Below are 21,568 nucleotides of genomic sequence, written 5' to 3' on the forward strand. Positions count from 1 at the left end.
ATAATATCAGTATCACTTAACAACGCTCCTGCTTAGCAACCAAAAAGTTGTTTCAGAAAGTCTGGCATTTGAAGCACGCAAGTTTTAAAGCTGTCAAGTTACAAGATCCTTGCACCCCTAACCCTTTAGAAAAAAAAATCCCAGGGGTCTTCAAACCTGACAGCTTTAAGACTTGTGGACTTCAACTCCCAGAATTCCTCCTCCAGTCATGTTGGCTCAGAAACTCTGGCATCGAAGCATGCAAGTCTTAAAGCTGTCAAGTTACAAGATCCTTGCACCTATAACCCTTTAGGAAAAAAAAAACCCAGGGGTCTTCAAACCTGACAGCTTTAAGACTTGTGGACTTCAACTCCCAGAATTCCTCCTCCAGTCATATTGCGGTGACGTCATCTGCATGGATCTACTCCATCTTTGGTTTTTTTCACAGGGGGCAGGGCTGCCACTGAAGATGCCAATGAGCCCCCACCGCCACTAGAATAACTGTTGCCACCTCCTGCTCCTCCTCCAACAGCATCACCACGTTTGCTGCCCAGCGCTGCAGCTGAGATGAAGCCGCCAAAGCTCCCGCTGGCGCCCCCGCCCATGGCAGCGGCGGCGGTGCCTCCCCTTTCGCTCGGAGCACCTCAACTGGGCTCCGGGTTACCCCTGCCGCCGCCTCCACCTCCACTGTGCTTTTGAGAAGCCATGAAGCCTTTTTTTCCTGCTCCCGCCCCCTCCGCTCCCTTCCCACTAGCTCCCGTGGCCTCATGGCTCCTCAAAAGTACAGCGGAGGAGGAAGGGGGAGGGATAACGCGGGGGCCAGCTCAGGTGCTCCGTGTGGAGGGAGAAGCACTACTGCCACAGGCGGGGGTGCTGATGGGAGCTTTGGCGGCTTCACCTCAGCCGCAGCGTCAGGCGGGAAATCCGGCAGTGCTGTTGGAGGAGGAGGAGGAGGCAGCAGCAAATATTCTGGTGGGGGGGGGGCTTTGCAGGTTCACTTCAGCCGCAGAGCCGGGCACAAACGGCTAGGATTGGCCACCCACAAAGGACCTCCCCGGGCTTGCTTTGCTGAATACGGGGTGACTGATGCTAGTTTGAGCGGCCGCAGCAGGCACAAACTACCGTAAATCGCTCCGTGCTCATCAAAACCAGTCTGGGGGTCCTTTTCCGGGCAGCCTGTTCTAGCCGCCTGTAAAGGACTTCCCCGCGTTTGCTTTGCTGAACACGGGGCGACTAACAGTAATGAGCAGCGCAGCCGGCTGCTAGGAGGTCCTAGGAGATCGGCTGTGCCATGTAAGCTCCTGCCGCCGTCCCCACGCCCATGCTAACCCTAGATTTTCTGAAGCCCCTCAGCTTCCGGCGCCTGTGACAGAAATAACTGCGCGGCAGTTAGAAATGGCTGCACAGTGTTTTCTTGCCACGTGCGCGGCTGTGCACCTTAGAGGAAACAGTAGCTGTGATAATGTGCTGAAGCTGACCAGGCTGTTTCTGCAAGGACACTAGCCAGATGAATGCCGGATGGATGCTGGGAGGCAGAGGCAGATTTTTTTTTCATATTTTCTTGTTTTCCTCCTAATGTGCATCTTATGGTCGGGTGCATCTTATAGAGCGAAAAATATGGTAAATAAGAGAAGCTTGGATACAAAAATGGCACTCTTCTTTATCCATCATTTAAGGATTTGTGATGCATTAAATAAATGTTATTCTCAAACTGAAGAGGCTTACAGTCTGCAGGCAGAATATGAATTGATTCCACTTCAGTGCCTATATTCAACTAATCCATTTGTCTGTTTTGACTTCCAGTCCTTAATATGATTCCTATAAAGAGGCAATCCATTCAATGTGAACACTAGAGTAAAACATATACTCTAGTAACAGATTTCTCACTACAGTAGTAACTAGCAACAGATTTCCTACTAGAATCTTAAAGTATGTCCTTTATTTTCTATAGCTGTTGACATAGGTTTTCCATTGCCTATACTTCATTGCTATGTTTATTGTTTAGAAACTATTACATTTGTGTAGAACGTTCATGGGATGTGAAGGAAGGAAATACCGTATTTTTTGGAGTATAAGACACACCTTTTTCCTCAAAAAAGAGGCTGAAAATCTGGGTGTGTCTTATATACCAAATACAGCATTTTTTGCTTCCCGAAGCACCGCCACCCTCACCAAAATGGCCATGCATACCTTTATGGAGGCTTTCAGAGAGCTCCTGGGAGCTGGGGAGGGCAGAAATGAACAAAAAGTGAGACATTTTTTGCTCCCCCCCCCCAAGCCCCCAGCAGCACTCTATAAGCCTCCATAAGGCTATGCATGCAATTTGTTTGACAAAAAAGGGGCCGTTTTGGTGAAAAATGGGCTGTTTTTTGCTTGTTTTGGGGCTCCCACTCCCTCAGAAGCACTCTGCAAGCCCCCCCCCCCGGCTATTCATGCTTTATGGGGGGGAAATGCGCCCATTTTCACAAAAATAAGGTTTGCAGAATTTTTTTTTAACCTTTTGGAAAGCTCTTTTATTGATTGATGAGAATTACATTGATCAAGCGCTGTGCCAGCAGAAACAAAGTTTTAGGTGCTGCAGATTGTCAGCGATTTCCTTCTCCAGCACATGGATAAATACACCTAGAAACATCTACCTACCTACCTACTCTCTCTCCCTATCTACCTACTATATTTCTCTCTCTTTTTATACCTCTATCTACCTACCTACTTTCTCTCTGTCTTTCTCTTTTCCTACCTATCTACTTTATTTCTCTCTTTGTCTCTCTATTTCTATCCCTCTACCAACCTACCTATTCTTTCTCTCCCCTACCTATCTACTGTATTTGTCTCTATATATTTCTCTCTATCCCTCTCCCTACCTACCTACAGACTCTCTCTCCCTACCTACTTACCTACTGTATTTCTCTCTCTCTCTCGCTATTTCTCTCTCTCTCTATCCCTTTATCTACCTACTTACCTACCTAACTACACTCTCCCTACCTATTGTATTTCTCTCTCTTTCTCTCCTTCTCTATCCCTATATCTCCCTACCTACTTTTTTTTTAAAATTGCCTCTTCAAAACATTGGTGCATCTTATACTTCAATACATCTTATACTCTGAAAAATACGGTAATTCAATTATGCAGGCCACCGTAATTTCAAATGTTGACTAAAAGCTGTCAGATAGCTATGGTCCAACAGTTATTAGCAGGTGGAAAACATTTAACATTCAAAAATGATACAAATAAAGAATGTTATTGGCAGCTTTCCTAGGTTAAATTTGTAAGATAAAGATTTTTGTTTTAAAGCACATTTTTTATCTTTATTCTTTTTGTGGGGATTACCAACTTTGTTAGTTCCACAAGACAGAATGTGGGGGGGAAAAACAGATATTTCTGAAACAGGACCAAATAATAATGCTTCGCAAACTAGTGATAGCAAGTAATCCTATACTACAATTTAGAATACCAAGTAATGCCCCCATTTATTGAATTTGTCTCCTTCTCCCAAAAAAGGTTTTAAAAAATATTGGTTTTTCTCAACTAGTACCGATTATAGCAGAATAAGAGAAAATTGTATGAGACAGCATATAAAGAATATACAGCCCAGCAAACAAGGCAAAAATGACACAATGGTGTGTGTACAATGAAAGCGTTTAGCTGAAAGTTCACTTACCAAGAGATAATTCTGATATATTATTTCTTATATTCTTTGGCCTGAACCAACTGCAACTTGGCACATATAACATTTCCATGGAAATTGAGAATCTTTCCCTGACAGATTCAGTAGCCCCTCAGATTCCAGAACTGTCTCACACAGGACTTCAATACACATAAATCATAATAACTTAGTAATAAAATAAAAAAATTGGCAGTTAATTAAATTACAAACAACTGCTACAAGCATTATTTTAAAATAAAAAAATAATTCTAAGGCCAGACAAGAAATATACAAGTGGCCCTTGACTTAGAATCACAACTGAGCCCAAAATTATGTTGTTCAGCAAGACCTTAAAGTGAATGTTGCTCCATTTTACAACCTTTCTTGTTACAGTTGTTAAATGAATCACTGCAGTTGTTAAATTAGTAAGATTAGTTAAGTGAATCTGTCTTTCCCATTGACTTTGCTTGTCAGAGGGTCACAAAAGGTCATTAAGTTACCCCAGGACATTGCAGCCGCCATAAATATGAATCAGTTGCCAAGTATCTGAATTTCGATCAAGTGACATGGGAAAATTGCAATGATTGTAAGTGTGAAAAATGGTCAACTTTTTTCAAATCACTTTTTTCAGTGGTGTTGTAACTGCAAACAGTCACTAAACAAATGGTTTTAAGTCAAGGACTACCTGCAATTTTATAGACGAAAGGCTGTTCCCAAAAGAACAATATTGGAAGTATAATAAAGGTTTTAGTAATCTAGGAATTTTCAATAGCAATATCTAATTAATACACTAATTGTTTATTAATGCAATTTTTGTTTGCAGAACATGATAGGCCATTAATCTTGATTTACAGTGGCTAAACTTTTTCACCCTGCTAGGCCAAACCCAACTCTCCCCCCCAAATGCAGTCACATTATAGTATGAAGTGTGTGAACCCTAATTTGTATATTATGAACAACTCTGGAAAACTGTGCAGCATTGGAAAGATCTACAGTATTAGTAATAGCCAAAATATTTCACATTCAAAGAACAATGTTTCAGGAACAAAACACTGTTTTGAGTTTAAATGAGCTGTTCTGACTTTCCCAGAAGTATTCTGACATTGCTAGACCATTTTGCAAGTACGGTGATCGTAAAACAGTCCCATTTTGTTCCCAAAGCAGTTCCTTCAAATCGAAAAATTATTGTCTGTTTGGAACTTGAAACACCTCAAACAGTATTTGATTCCCTGGATATCTAAAAATCTTGACATGCCCAGTTTTGAAAGACATGTTTATAAATAGTAATAGTGTTAAAGTACCTATTTACTGTCGAAGAGTTTAGACATTGCGATGAAGATGCTTAGCAATTTGAGATGCATATGAAGAAAAATACACTGAAGTGAAAAAGAATATACAAAAATGAATGAACAAATTAAATTTAAAAAGTAGGCATGCAGGTTTCCGATGGAGATAGAAGCCTTAGAAAACATGTCACTGACTCACCAATCCATTGTTTGGCTGATGCAAGGAGGAAAAAAGCCAAATATTATTAAAATACATTATAGGAAAATGTTTACAGAAACCAGATAGTAACCTTCAAATTTACTTGAGCTCTAGTCTAAAAAACACTAGCTATGTGGGGACAAATTATCATTATATTACAATCTGGTTCTGTAATTTCTATGTAAATTTTCAAATTTATAAATATTAATTCATTCACTGACATTTCTGCAAAGAAAACATGCTTGCTTTTCTAATATTTAGGATACTAAGAAACTGTGCAACTCTCTATAGAAATCTCATCAGTTTTATAAAATATTGCAAACTTCCATAAAAATATTTGATTCTTCAAAGCAACTTCAAAGTATAATCTGATTTGTATTGAGGAGAGCTTCAGCATCCAAATAATGTTTATTGAAAGGCATATATTATAGATTTAGTTAAGTAGGGGAAAATAATTAAATTAAGTTAAATTAAAGGAACAGTATTAAGCCTGCATTTTAGAAACTATTATTCATAAAATTTCATGGGTCCAAGCAAAAATTTCAGTTTATCCTGTACCTTTATAAATCCTTGTTCGCACAATATAACATGTTTTCCCCAAAATAAGACAGGGTCTTATTTTCTTTTGATCCCTTAAATACGTACTTGGCCTTCCTGATTTTCCGGGAGGTCTTATTATTTTTGAGATGCAAAAGGTGGCAAGCATGGTAACCTCATCGCTGCTACGGTGTATATTTTGAGGGAGGTTTTATTTTTTGGGGAGAGCTTATTTTAGCACATGCACTCAAAAGCCCAATTGGGCTTATTATCCAAGGAGGTCTTATTTTCGGGAAAACAGGGTACTAACTTATAAACCAACCAAGCAAATATCATCTAAGTATTCTCTGTAAGTCAAATGTATGTTTGTAAAGTGTACTGAGTGAATACACAAAATTAATATATTTGTGAGTTACATTTTTATAAAATAACTCAAAACATTGTTATAACTATAGTAATACGTTTTCACTTAGTACCTTTGCCATAATAACCAAACTGTCAGGTGAACTGGGTTGAGAAGGGCTGAGAGACTCAAATTCACCCAGACTCATTTCATGCTTAAACTATAAGGGAGTTTTTGGGCTGTTCATGTTTCAAGGGAGACCATGATAAAATTGGATGGAGCCATGGATTTCTTTCGGGTAAGATGAAGATTCCAGGAGATACTTGCTTTTAAATTATGCCAAATCTGCTACATTATATACTACAAGTTTTTCATTCTTCTGCCTCAGAAAAGGTGGGAAAGCCGACTGTTATGAATACTATTCAAGGTGCCACCAAAAGCGAGGTGGGAGACTCAGAGGTAACATGGTCTTTAATTATTCATGTGTGTCAAAATATTGGCATCACATTGCTGTGACATGTCTTTTTCCCTTCATGGAGAAGGGGTGGGCATGGCCTGCGCATCTGGCTTGCAGGCCGCCAGTATGACACCTCTCCTCTAAGATATTGTATGATGCCTGGCTAATGATCTCAAAACAATTTGACAATATAAATAAAATCAGTTTCACTATCTATAATTAGACAAAAGTTTTAGATCATAAAATAAGATTTGTTTCAATAAATTACACTTTAAATCAATTTTTAATACCATGTAGGACAATATAGTGTCTTCAAAACATTCAGACTCTAATCACTGCTAGAAATTTGTAAGTATTCAGCAGCCTAGAATAAAAGCCCAATAGAGATAAAAAAAAATTATCATCAGACCAACCAAAAAGCCATTCATTAAATTCAGGGATTTTTACACCCTTCTAACAAATGTTATTGTATTTGAAAATGGATATGTTAAACTTGTAGGGCATAAATGAACAAAGGATACCAATCTTTTGTGACCTCTTTGCAATTTACAACAAAATCTTACATATTTTAAGAAGGTCCAATATGTGCACTGAAAACAAATATTTTCAAAATTATAGCTTTGGTTAATATTAATGTTGAAGTAGTGTCACCATCATAAAACCTCTTTCATGTAGGAATTAATATGACAGTTTATGTAACTAAATCATTATCAGTGTGACAATATCGTACATATAGCTTATTATATACTTTGGACACTTGCTAGGAAACTGTGATTATTCATTGCTTCTTTTCACACGTCCATCCAATTTTCTTGCAAGCAAAAACTGATCCTGCTATATCTGAGGCAACATGGAAATTATCTCTGTGGTACTGTGTGCATGATAGACTATTCATATAAGCATGGCTTCACTTGATAACTTACATGTATGAATACATTTGTTCAACATTTTCTCTTTGTCTGGCTAGCTGCAACTAGAACTTCCTTACTAGAAAAGATATCCCCATGATATTCATAATGTCAGTTTCTTACTTTTTCACCAACATAGTTCTGAAATTTCACTTTGATCAGCCAGATGCCTTCTGTTCTGCCAGACCATTGCAAAAATACCACCTTATATTATGCATATGTCCTTATGAGGATCATTTAGTATAGTCCATGAGCCATATATTTTATTGTTTCACCCAGACAACTTATCATCTACCCTAAAAAAAAGCAACTCTCTGACCAAAAGCATGACTTCTATTTATTTGTTTTCCTATTCAACTGTTATTCGGATAAATCCTACCAGATTGCTCAGTTTTGTGACTCTAAGTACCATCCATCTCTCCTTCAATTTCAAAAATGGTACTAAAGTTTTTTAAACATACACACAAAAAATATATGGGTAAAAGACAAATAAACTCAGAAGTACACATACATTCATTCTCTATGTATGTATGTATGTATGTAGGTAGGTAGGTAGGTAGGTAGGTAGGTAGGTCGGTCTTCGGTTATTCGGGTTTTCTCCCGCGTAAAATTGGAAGTGTCTTGGCGATGTTTCGACGAAGTCTCATTCGTCATCTTTAGGCTTCGTGCTTCCAGATTGCTCCTGGAAGCACGAAGCCTGAAGATGACGAATGAGACTTCGTCGAAACGTCGCCAAGACACTTCCAATTTTACGTGGGAGGAAACCCGAATAACCAAAGACCTACATACTAACACCCGCGAAAACCTCAGAAAACAAATATGTATGTATGTATGAAAACATATGGTCCTTGTTTAGTGACCACAACTGGGACTAGAAATTTAAGTAAAGTAGTAGCTAAATGAAAATCACATGACTGAGACTGCTTACAATTTTATTTTGCTTTTTGTTATTTCTTTGAGCTGAACTGAGATGTATTTTTGAGGATATCTTGGTATGGAATAAATAACCAGGTGAAAATAAGAACGGAGAGTTGTTGTGAATATCATAAATGTGAGAACTCATCACTAAATCGATTTTTAGCACCATTGTAACTTGAAATTACTAAAAAAAAAATGCAGTTGCTAAATAAGAACAATTTGCGAGCTTGTGTATGTATGTGCTTGTAATTTGTTTTCGTTTGGATGAGACTGCTGGTTTTATAATCATAATGAAGGTTTTATTGTTAATGTTTTACCGTTTTTCTTTTTTCTTTTCACTTTAATTTAAATATCAGTATTAAAGAGCAAAGTAATAACATAAAATACACTGCTCAAGTATGATACAATGAATAAACCAAAAGTCACTAGTTTAAATACCATTGTTGTGCAAACCACTATGACTAGCGTCATTTAGTACACTGTCCAAAACCAAAATCAACGAAGAGATTGGCTTGATTCACACAACACAGTTATTCTATGATTAACTGAATGGTTTATACAATCAGTCAAACATTCTGGATTCATATCATAAAATGAACCATAAATTAATCACAAAGCATGGTATACGCAAAATACTATGCTAATATGCAGCTTACTACTTTGTGCTTCAATGAATTGGTTTCTGTAATGAGATGCATGAACCAAAACTCCATTCATTGCATCAGTCAAATGGTATTTAAAGGGAGAGAGGAAAAGAAGCATAGAGACTAAGGCATTTTAATTCCTGAGATTTTTAAATGTACTTGTTAATAAGTAATCACTACACTTTTAATATAATTTTCCTCTTGGCTAACCAGCTTTGGCTCTATATTTGAATTGGGGAACGGTCAAAGTAAGTAAAGTGACTTTTATCACTGTTGAAACCAGTCTTACATAAATATGACCTTTGTGTCATTCTCAGCTCTTTGAACTGTACAGGTGTTATACTCGGAACAGTTATTTCAAAAAGACACTATTCCAACAGAGAAAGAAAATTCTTATGCTTTGCAAGATAGTCTCCATAAACATGCAGGATCTGAATTTACATCTCTAATAGGAAATCTGTTTTCTAAATCAAGAACAGTTTGCAAGTTGAAGAGATCACAGATAGAAATGGCACTCCAAAGCCATTTTATTATTTATTAGAGAGGAAAGAAACAGAATCCAGTTTCTTTCACTAGTTAGTGCTGGATTATAAATGTCATTATTCCTCACCATTGGCTGTGAAGTCCAACAATATTCACAGCTTCCCAACCCATTTTTAAAGACAGAAATCCTGGGCAGATCTACTGTGAAATAAATCCATTAACAAATGTGACTAAGCCCAAATTCATATTTGCAAGAACCAGAATGGATCTTACTGTTCAGGTAGGCAACTGACTGTGAAGGACAGGCCTTAACCCACAGCTGTTTTCTAAAAAGGAACCAAGAACCCAGAGGATAATCTGAATGTATTCAAAATACTTTTCTTTCTGTACTGCAAACTCTTTAGCATGTTCAGTAAAACTAAGGGTGTAAGGGGCGGGGGGGGGGGGGAGAGAGAAAGTAGGTTGATTATTAATGGCCATGGACCCTAATAAAACAATCAGACTTCCATCCTCAAAAAGTACTATTCTGAAAGGCACTATCAGATCTGGGGAAACTTGTTAAACTCCGGCTAGGCGCTGTGGACACTGGACTACATAAATTAATTGGGCTAAATGGATAATTAGCAAGATGTAGCAGAGCACTTGAGCAGGATCATTATGCAACTCTCCTGTCTCCGTTCTCCTCTCAACAGGCAGCGAGCTTCTTCCCATCCACTGCCTCAGAGCCATCAGGGAAAGGCCAGAAGATTGAATGTCTTCTCCCCCTTCCCTATTCGGATCCGGAAGCAGCGCGGCTGGGGCTCCGCTACCCAAAGCGGGCCATCCGACCCAAGGACAGGCCGTAGGTCAAACAGCACGCTGCCCATTTCGGCTGCCCCGCTAGCCAAGGCCTGCCTGCAGAAAGCCCGGATTGGAAGCCATTCGCACAAGGGAGCAGTATAAACCAGCAAGTATTTCGCGCTGCTCTCCGAGCACCAGACTCTGGGACTTACCTTGGCAGCCATGCTTTTACCTTGTGCAGCCGGCCCCTTTTCCCCGGCACAGCGAACGAAGGCAAGTAGTAAGCGGCGCCGGGACTGACGCGCCAACCAGCCGAGAGGAAGGGCCGCTTCTGCGCGCTCATTGGCTGAAACAGCCTCCAAGAGCAGCTGGAATGCGCGTGATCCGCCGGTGTCCTCGGGCCTGGCGGGGCTGGCGCGAAAGCGGTTAAGCAAATCCATGCCTGGAATTGACCCCGAGTGGGCTTCGCGCCCAGCGATTTTGTGAATGCAATTTTGGTCTGCTGTTGCAGCTGCGTCCCTTGGAGTGGAAGCGCTGTCTTTTCGTGAGTTTGGGACGGATCTATTAAATAGAGGGAAAAGATTCAAAGGAAATCTAAAGCTGCTGTCCTTGCCGACTTGGCATGAAAATCAATGCCTAAGAACAATTTTTTGTCAAAAGTTTACATCTCCCTTCTAAAGGGTTGATTACATTTGTCATTAATATGTCTTTCTCCAGGATAGACTCCTCTCTTATCGCAAAAGTGTCAAGTGTTAAGAATATAAGGCCAGGTTCAGGAAAAACAAGTTTGTGATGGCTCACAGACTTAAGTGAGCCATGTTATGGAAGAAAGGGTGCCAGATGTATATACTCTGTTTCCCTGAAAGTAAGACCTCACTGGATAATAAGCCCAATTAGAATTTTGAGCGCATGCGCTAAAATAAGCCCTCCCCGAAAATATTGCAACATAGCAGCAGCCATGGTGACCACACTCACTCCCTTCTGCACCTCAAAAATAATAAGACCTCCCCGAAAATAAGGCCAAGTGCTTATTTCGGAGGTCAAAAGAAAATAAGACCCTGTCTTATTTTCTGGGAAACTCGGTAGCACACAACACTATTGCGTAAGCTGGTTACCCATGTGTTTTCGGATGCAATTCAAGATGCTGGTGGTTACCTAAAAAGCTGTAATGGCTTGGGACCATGGTACTTGAAGATCACCTTTTTTCCAGAATTTCTACCCATCCAATTAGATCAAATAGGATGGCCATGCTGCAGATTCTATCTGTTAAAGAATGTGGCTGATTTTTCTGCAGCAGCCCTTGCTTCTGTGGAACATTTTCCTTTTGGAAATCAGAATTGTCCCATCTCTGTTAATCTGTAGAGCTTTAAAAATCTCACTGCTCCTTAGTCTGGAGTGCTATATGTGCCAAAGGTCCTGCCTCTGAACCATATTGTTAACAGCCCAGACACCTTACTTTCTATATACTTTGAAGTACCCTATTTCCCCGAAAATAAGAACTCCCTGGATAATAAGCCCAATCAGGTTTTTGAGCGCATGTGCTAAAATAAATCCTCCCCCCCCCAAAAAAAAATAAGCCCTTCCAGAAAATATTGCAATAGAGCAGCAGCCTTGAGGTGACCATGCTGACCCCTCCTGCACCTCAAAAATAATAAGACCTCCCTGAAAATAAGACCATTTCGGGGGTCAAAAGAAAATAATACTCTGTCTTATCTTGGGGGAAAGACTCGTAAGTTTTAATGTTTTTACTGGTTTAATGCTTTTCAGTTTTGTTGTTTTAAAATGTTTTTAAGATATTAATTGTAACATGTTTTGAATGGTGAGCACCCAGAATCATTGGCTGAGATGGGCGGCTACAGAAATTGAACGAATGAATGGAAAGAGTATTAGGAATGTCTGCTGCCTTGAATTATTTAAATGCAAGAACAATTAAAATAACATAAAAACATATAAAAACTATTAGATTGTAAACCTAAAAAGAAAAAAGTCTAGATTCTGATGTGCAGTCTCTTTATCCCATCCCAGGACTTAAGGGGGAAATCCAGGTCTTAAGTGCTTTTTGGAAGGCTAGGAAGACAGAGATGCCTGCCAAACTTCAGGGAGAAGAGTTTTTGAAAATACAGGGGCTGTCACAGAAAAGGTATGCTTCAGTGCAGTGAGGTACATTAATCCAGTGTTTTTCAACCTTTTTTGTGCAAAGGCACACTTTTTTCACGAAAAAAATCACGAGGCACACCACCATTAGAAAATGTTAAAAATATTTAACTCTGTGCCTATATTGACTATATCTTCTCAATTTACAATTATCTCAATTTGCAATTGTCTTTTGTGAAGTATAAATCAATTTATCAATTTAAAATCCACTCTCTTGAGATTATACTTCCTAGAATGCTAGCATCCATCCAAGGGTATGAGGTAGGTATTACCTAGTTCCTCACTCATTATTCCAAAACTGAAAGCTAACAACAGCATCATTGAAGTATAGGAACAGTATTGGGAGAGGACCAATTGAGGGCATTCAAAATCTTGGAACTGTTTTGCATGAGTATAGCCTGTGCTTTAGCTTAGGAGCCATCCTACAGGAGCGAGTCCAGTGAATTTGACGGGGGGGAGCAAAGCTGCTCCCCGAGGCGCCGCAGGGAAGAGGCGGCAGAGGTGGGTGATCGCGGGAGAAACTGTGCTTGGGGCGGCGGGGCTTGGGCTCCCTTTCCGAGGCAGCGCAGGGAAGAGAGCAGCGTCTGCGCTGCTTTTGCTGGAGGTGGGGGAGCACATGGGAGTCCTGCGGTCTTCTGCCTTTCAGGGTTCAGGGCGAGGCTCGTGTGCGGAGTTGCCCCTTTGGGCTCGTGTTCATCGCGGAAGGTCTCCCGTTCCAGCTTTGCGATTTCCCCCTTCCCGAGTTTGCCTTGAACCTTGCCCCTTTCTCCCTTCCCAGGACGAGAAGAGCCCCGTCGGCTTGTCTGAACCAAAATCTGCCTGCGGGAATGGGGAGGAGGAGGAGACATTGCTAGGAAAGCGGGGGTGCTGGCTTCGTTCCTCTTGCTTTGTGTTCAATCTCCTTGTCCTGATTTCTCTGCCGGGAAATAAGCCCGGAGGAGCCAGGTGCAAGTCAGGGGGCATTTGCGTGGTGCCGCGAACGCGATCCCGGAATCCCCGGCTGGGGTTGTCAAGCAGACCAATCTGCAGCGCTCCCGAAACGGCGGGCTTATTGGGGGAAGCAGTGGGTTTTTTTGGAAGTGAATGGCCTCAAAACCTGCGGAATTCAACAAGTCTTGTTTTGAAGAGCTCCGCTGAAAACACCCGGCGGGTGTTTTTTCCACGGCACACCTTACACTATGTCACGGCACACTAGTGTGCCGCGGCACAATGGTTGAAAAACACTGCATTAATCAATATATTTTAACTCATAGCGGACGTAGTTGCAGAATAAGTCTTATGTGACAAACATAGGGAGGATTTACTGATAGCATTCCAAACTTGAAACAAATACAGTAGTATAAGTTCATCCAACATAATGGCAAAAGTGTTTGTGGTACAGTAGATTGTGTGAGCTCAATTGAATATATTGTTATACCATTAAAGTACAAGGATATGATAAACATTATTATTACCACAAAGCAACATAGTGAGCATTTACAATGCTGGATTTATGATCCCAAGATACAGGTTCAAGTTCACCTTCAGCCCTAAAGGTAAGGTGACCAGACGTCCCAATTTTGGTGGGACAGTCACGATTTCGCACAATTTGTCCCACATCCCGCAGCGTTCTTAAAAAGTCCCGATTTTTGTGACCAGACCCGGAAGTAAGCCTGCCCCACCCCAGCCCTCTATACCCGTCCTGGCCGGATGGTATTTTGTCCCTTCTGTCTCCCAGCAACTTCGGGAAACAACTTCGGGAAGGTCCTTTGCTAGCAGGCAGGTTCTAGGACGCCTGCCGCCACCAAAGGACCTTCCCGGAGTTGCTTTTCTGAGCAACGGGGAGACAGAAGGGACAAAGTACCGTCCGTTTTGCCCATGCCACGAGGGCAGCAGGAAGACTAGGACAGGGATCTCCTCTCGGCTCCAGCCAGGGAGAGAAGCAGCAGAGAAAGGTAAACCAGCATTTTATATTTTATTTGCTTTATTTGCTTTGCGCCCGAGTGGGGCGGGGAAAACACCTCGCCAGAGGCTGCTGGAGAACTCTTTCCAAAGAGAGGGTCTGGGAACTGGGCGGGCGAGATTGGAGCGGGGAGCCGGGGAGCACACTTGCTCCCCTTTCCCATGGCCTGCCTTTCTCCATGGAGCCTGTGGATGCGGCTGCTGGCTGTGCAGGTGGCCTGGAGGGAACCCCCGAAGCTCCTGGCATGGACCTGACATTGGAGATCCGCGTTTCCAAAGTGTAGCATTATTTCACTCCTCTCCTGTTTTGGGGGGGGGGAGCTACGAGAAGCGGGTGGTGGCACTTGGGGAATATTTGTGTCCCCGGGAGATCTGCTCTTCCCCGCCCCTTACCTCTGAAGGGGAGGCCAGGCGTGGGAGAGAGTGCTAATGATAATGACCGATTCCCTCCTGTTTCTGTGGGTTTGGGGGGGTGGGGAGAGAAGGTAGTTGCAGAGCCTTGACTGAAGTTAGGAGGCTGACTCGCTACAATAAGCAGTGACCATTATTTGGAGGAAGAAAAAGCATAGCAGTGCGACGGAGATTCACTCTTTCAGAACCTGCATCATCTTTTTTTCAAATTTAAAAAAAAAAAGCCTTTTAAACATTCTTATTCCGAAAGGCAAAAAACCCCATGAGGCTTGCTGGAGAATGGAGCGGAGGTGACGTATGAGGGGGAGGCCGGGCGCCATGGTGGGGGAAGCTGTTGCTGAAATAATTTGATCTGTCAGGAAGTCGGAGGTGGGGGGGAGGTCAGTGGGAAGCCTTTGCCGGCCCAACGCCAGCCATAGCTCTGAAGTTGCTTTCCTTTCTACTGAATCCCCTGCTCAGCAAAGCAAGTTGGGGGAAATCCTTTGCGCTGGCTAGAAAAGTTCTTCACTCACTCCCTCTTGCAGCACGCCCTGATGCGAAAAACGCCGAGATCGGCACACTTGGGGCTGCTGCTGCTGTGATGTCCAGGGAGGCTCCGCTGGTCTGGAACCCATCCACGGGGGGGGAGGGATCGTCTTCCCGAATGGGCTGGTAAGGGGATAGAAAAGGTTTTTCTCCATTTCCAGGTTTCAGCTTCTTGGCTTCATTATCTCATTATCTCTTTCCAGCTTCTTTTGTTGAGCCTCTAATTAAGGTTCATTTTTATGCCTTAATAAAGATCACCTGGTTAAAAAGAAGGAAGAGGCTCCACTGGTCCGAAGCCCATCTGCAGGTTGGGAGGGAGGGAGAGACAGACAGAAAAACAGACAGACAGAGACACAGAGAGAGATGCACACACAGAGTGAGTGAGTGAGTGAGTGAGTGAGAGATAGACACACACACATACATATACACACAGAGTGACAGAGAGAGGAAGGGAGGGGAGAGGGATAAAGTGATAGAGAGGGAGGGAGAGACAGACACACACAGAGTGTGTGATTAAGTGAGTGAGTGAGAGATAGACACACACACACACATACACACAGAGTGACAGAGAGAGAGGAAGGGAGGGGAGAGAGAGAGAGAGAGAGAGCTTTCAATTTGTAGGGATGTAACCTGGCTGTTTTTGCCTGCTCTCAAAAAGATGAGCAGGGTTGAAACTGGCTAATAATTGGAGGGGAACCCACCTGGGAATCTCAGTACTGTATATTTAATAGTAAAATATTAAAAATTGTCCAAAAGCAACAATGACAATTTTCATACTACTGCTAAGAAAATTACGACACATCAATAAAATTATAGGAGCTGAGTTTAACTCAAGAGAAACTTTTCTAAAGGTAGACAGTTATATAACAATTCCACAATTCTGAAAGAACAAGCTTGTTCTATATGAAATTTAATGCTACAGTAGAATGAAGTAACACTGAAGATAAGTGCAGGTAGTCCTCAATGCACGACCACAATTGAGCCCAAAATGTATGTTGTTAAGTGAGAAATTGATTGAGTTTTGCTCCATTTTACAATTTTTCTTGCCACATTTGTTAAGTGAAACAATTTTTTTTTAATAAAACATCCCCCCCCCCCCCGTCAATGGTGTCCCTTACCTAAAAGTCCACTGGGTAATTTTGGTCATTTGCTCTCAGATGAACCAATCTCACTGTTGTTGCAGGAAAAAATGGCACAATATTTATTTATTACACTTATATATGCTGCTTTGGGCTTCTGATGTTCATTTCCTATAAATGAACAAATCAGTGATTCTAACAAACTTAACCTGGCCAGCCTCCTTCTTAAGAACATGAGTGGTTTTGCTGGAAGGGTTTCTTTGTGGCCTTATCAAGTCCTTTGAATCCAGTTAGCCATATAATATTAGGGCTGAATATGTTTACACCAGTTAATGGTTTATTCATTAAACCATAATTGGCTTAGGGTATTTAAATATAGACCAATTTTTTTCCTTAAAACAAATTAGATTTACACATCACGTGAAACCATAAATTGATTTGTTTAGTTTAGGGTTACGATAATATGCAAACTCACCCATTTTTGGTTTATCATAATTTTTTGATTAGTTATTATTTATAACTTAGTACAATATGTGATCCAGACAACTGTGGTTTACTCAATAAACTAGAGTTAAGGAAATGTCGCTTAGGATAATGTCAACCATAGCAGTGGTTACTTTCAATGGAATTTAGACGGGCTTTTGCACTCAGAGAAATTAATGAGACATTTTGCATAATTTATATATGTATGATTGAACCCTAAATTTTCTTTAAAAGTTGACATTTATTTGTTATGGATGGAATTAATCTAATGCAGCCTTCTCTAGTCTGATGCCCTTCAGATGTTCTGAAAATATAAATTCTAGATTTTATAGATAAATTGACCAGAAATTCAAAAAAATTATAGCAATATTCCAGACATGGATGCAAAGGACCTCAGTGTTAACTCTGTATGGTCTTGCATTACCGCACACATATCCATTAGGTGGATCCTCCCGGACTTATGACTCTTTCAAGAGCAGGTGGCAGTTCCAGGTAGGAGGGCCTTTGTGCAACTTCATGTTGTTCAACAATTGCACTGTTACCTGGATCATGAGGCTCTGCACATGGTTATTCATGCCTTAGTCACCTATTGGCTGGATTATTGCAATGCATTCTACATTGGCTACCCTTGAAGAATATTTGGAAGCAACAATATGCACAGTTCTGGGAGCTCTATGAGCTGCATATATAACACTGCTACTGCACAAGCTGCATTGGTTACCAGTTTGCTTCTGGATCAAAGTCAAGGTGTTGGTTGTTACCTTTAAAGTCCTACATGGTATGGATCCACAGTATCTGAGCAGCCGTCGCTTCCCCTGTAGACTACTCCACTCATGCCATTGGAAGAGGATTGCTACAGATCCTGTTTGCTAACGAATTCCAGCAAGTTTATTCAAGGAGGAGAAGCTTTTTCACTGTGGCCCATCTTTGAAGCACTCTGCCACCGGAGATAAGAATCACTTCCACGCTTTTGGCTGTGCGGAAGGAATTAAAACGTGAGTTTGCCATTTGTCCTATTGCTTAATGTGGCTGATAGGATACGAAGATCTCATCCCCATCACATATTTCTTTTAGTTCTGGTTTTAGTATAGTTTTTGTAATCTTAATCTATGTACTTTTAATTATCTTTATACTTGTTTTATAATGTCTAAGCCGTCCAGAGTCAAATTGTAGGAACGATGGCCGGTATAAAAAATTAATAAATAAATATTTCTAGAATACTTCTGTTTGGGACACATAGTAGATTTATTTTTTCCTTTGCAGAAGTTTCTTTTAAATAGAAAAAGAATACAGAATTTCTAATATACGTACTTCTCTCTCTCTCTGTCTCTGTCTCTCTCATTTCTTTTTTTCTGATCCACATCCTGCCTATATATAGAAATGAAAATTATTTTCTAGTTTAAATTGATAATGTGATGCATTTCTATGTAATAAAAGCTCAAAAGATCACATGTATAACTGAAATGTTGAGTGAGATCCCTTTTCAGAAAGTCTGATTTATTTCGGAAGAAGAGCTTCTAAACATTGAGATAAATAAATGCATATGCTTATGCCTAGGCTGAAGCTGAAATTCTCAACCTCTACCTGGGAATTAGATTAATTTCCAAGTAGGCATTTATGAGATTCTGATTATAAACTAACATGTAGGTCTCACTTCAAAATATTTTACATGTTTCAGATCATCAATATTAGATGAAGACTTTTTACTTGCTCACTGTAATTGCAGCATATTATATTTCCCACTTTCTGGCTATAGCTCTGCCCTTTAAAAAATACCCCAGTTTCCAATATTGAACCACATCTGGAAACAGGAAACAGAATAAAAGTCAATAAAGTAAGTATTAATACTAGGTTTGAGCTTAAAAACTGGTTCAGTTCTAGATTAGGGTTATATTACTGTACTTTTTGGAGTATAAGACGCACCAAGATTTTGAAGAGGCAAATTTTTTTTTAAAAAAGGTTTTGCACTCTGCAGATCTCCCAAAACAGCCCGTTTTTTGCAAAAAATGATCCCATTTTTTTCCCCAAAAAAGGGGATGAATAGCCTTTAGGAGGCTTGTAGAATGCTCCTGGGTAGTGGGGAGGCCCAAAAACGAGCAAAGAACATGCCATTTTTTGCAAAAATGTGCTTGTTTTTTGTCAAAAAAAAAAAAGAGCATGCATAGCTTTAGGATAAGGTGACCAGATTTTCAGATTGGTAAAGAGGGACACCATAAAGGGGGGAGGGGGGCTTGATTAAAAAATATATATTTGTCAAAAGGTCACAAAAGGTGATTACATGACCCCAGGACACTGAAACCATCATAAATACGAATCTGTTGCCAAACATCAAAATTTTGATCACGTGACCATGAGGATGCTGCAACGGTCGCTAGGTGTGAAAAATGGTCGCAATGGTCACTAAGTGTGAAAAATGGTCAACAGTCACTTTTTTCAATGCCATTGTAACTTTGGTCACTAAACCCATTATACTACCTTTCTTGCCACAGTTCTTAAGTGAATAACTGCAGCTGATAAGTTAGTAACATAAGTGAATCCCCATTTGACTTTGTCAAAAAGTCACAAAAGGCAATTACATGACCCCAGGACACTGAAACCATCATAAATATGAATCTGTTGCCAAACATCAAAATTTTGATCACGTGACCATGAGGAGGCTGCAATGGTCGCTAAGTGTGAAAAATCAGTCACTTTTTTCAATGCCATTGTAACTTTGGTCACTAAATGAACTGTTTGAAAGCTAAGGCTAGCTTGCATTATAATGCCTTATGCTAGCTTACATTTTCAAGAGATAGAAGCTAAACTCCTTATTAGAACTGAAATAGAAATGAGTAGAATAGAATAGAATAGAATAGAATAGAATAGAATAGTTTATTAGCCAAGAGTGATTGGACACACAGGGAATTTGTCTTTGGTGAATATGCTCTCAGTGTACATAAAGAAAAATAAAATAGAATACATTCATCAAGAATCATAAGCTACAACACTTAGTGATAGTCATAGGTTACTAATAAGCAATCAAATTATACTAAGAAACAAATTATTGGATTTTTAAATTATTGGATTTTCTTTCAAAGAAACTCAGTATATGCTTCCTGATTATTAAAAGTGCAAATTCAGTGTCAATGACTCCTGACTATTTAAAAAAAGATTCTATCCAAAATAAATTGAAATAAACCATTTTTAAAAATTCTATGCACAATAGTTTGAAATGTATTGTGCATAGAATTTTTAAAAATGGTTTATTTCAATTTATTTTGGATAGAATCTTTTTTAAAATAGTCTAAGACAATTTTAAAAAAGAATCCACACAGAATAAATTGAAGTAAAACATTTCAAACTATTCCACACAGAATAAATTGAAGTAAAACTATTTTTAAAAATTCTAGGCACAATACATTTCAAACTATTGTGCATAGAATTTTTTAATAGCAACAGCAATAGCAGTTAGACTGATATACCGCTTCATAGGGCTTTCAGCCCTCTCTAAGCGGTTTACAGAGTCAGCATATTGCCCCCACAGTCTGGGTCCTCATTTTACCCACCTCGGAAGGATGGAAGGCTGAGTCAACCCTGAGCCGGTGAGATTTGAACCGCTGAACTGCAGATAACAGTCAGCTGAAGTACTGCACTCTAACCACTGTGCCACCTCAGCTCTTAAAAATGTAAGTCACAGTCATATGTCCACAAGATGCTGCAAATGGCTATAAATGTGGGTCAGTTATGGAGTGACTGCAGGGGAGACATGAGGCATGAGAACTTCGAACCAGGTCGTAAGTACCTTTTGGGAGGGAGGGAGGGGTCTCTCATAACTTTGAACAGTCACTCAGTTACCATAGTCGAGGACTATGAGCAATCCTGCCTTCCAAATGCCAGGTAGCTCCATCAACAGTCCTTTTCATCTTTTTGTAAGAAAAATTTGATGGAAAAAGAAACAATAAGTATTCTACACTTATGCCAGGACATACACGAAGTCATAGGAATGGATCATGAATGAGAGCACATTTCCACCAATTAATCCAAAAAATAAAGCAGCAAGGATCCCACTATCCCCCCCACCTCCTCTTTATCCCTCTCGTTCTCTTTTTGGGGGGAAGGAGGAGAAAGGACAAAAAGAAAAAAGGGAGAAATGGCTGCAGGGAGAGCGGTGCCCAAAAGAAGGGGGCAAAAAAAAAAACTTCTGACGGCTGAGCCGCTTGGCCCAGGACTGAGCCTCCTCGCCGTGCTGCTGCCGCCGGAAAGCTGTCGCTCTCCCTGCAGAAAAATGTCGTGTGTCGGCGCGCATAGGAGGGGAGGGAGCCTTGCCCCTCATCGGGTGCTGCAAGCAAGCCGAGCAGAGAGAAGGAAACCACTGCCCTCTAAAGGCCACATCAGGAACGACACTTCAGAGAAATAAAAACTTTTTTTTTTAATGGCGTCCTTTTTAAAATTGATTTTCTTTCTTTTGGAAAATTGAGACTTTTTGAACACGCCGCGGGACACGGGACAAATTATTAAAAATTGTGACTGTCCCACCAAAAGCGGGACGTCTGGTCACCTTACTTTAGGAGGCTTATAGAGTTCTTGGGGATGGGGGGGCAGGCAAAATTGAGCAAAAAAATGATTCGATTTTTGCTCATTTCTGCCCTCCCCAGCCACCAGGAGCCCTCTGAAAGCCTCCATTTTGGTGAAGAGGGTAGGTTTTGGGGAGGAAAAAAATGCTGTATCCAGTGTATAAGACGCATCCACATTCTCAGCCTCTTTTTTGAGGGAAAAACGTGCATCTTATACTCCAAAAAATATAGTAATTAGAGCATTG

At 40.6% G+C, this 21,568-nt stretch overlaps 1 protein-coding gene across 1 annotated transcript in view; it reads right to left on the reverse strand.

Annotated features, from left to right (window-relative positions):
• The window catches only part of SLC25A13 (solute carrier family 25 member 13), a 163,432-nt gene extending 152,929 nt beyond the window's left edge, over positions 1-10,503 (reverse strand). The window contains exon 1 of the mRNA XM_032235092.1: positions 10,390-10,503. Within this exon, the coding sequence (XP_032090983.1) occupies positions 10,390-10,401 (12 nt within the window). The 5' untranslated portion in view covers positions 10,402-10,503. The remainder of the gene's footprint in view (positions 1-10,389) is intronic.
• Positions 10,504-21,568: the final 11,065 nt, after the last annotated feature.

The sequence above is a fragment of the Thamnophis elegans genome, chromosome Z (assembly GCF_009769535.1).
Source record: "Thamnophis elegans isolate rThaEle1 chromosome Z, rThaEle1.pri, whole genome shotgun sequence".
NCBI lineage: Eukaryota > Metazoa > Chordata > Lepidosauria > Squamata > Colubridae > Thamnophis > Thamnophis elegans.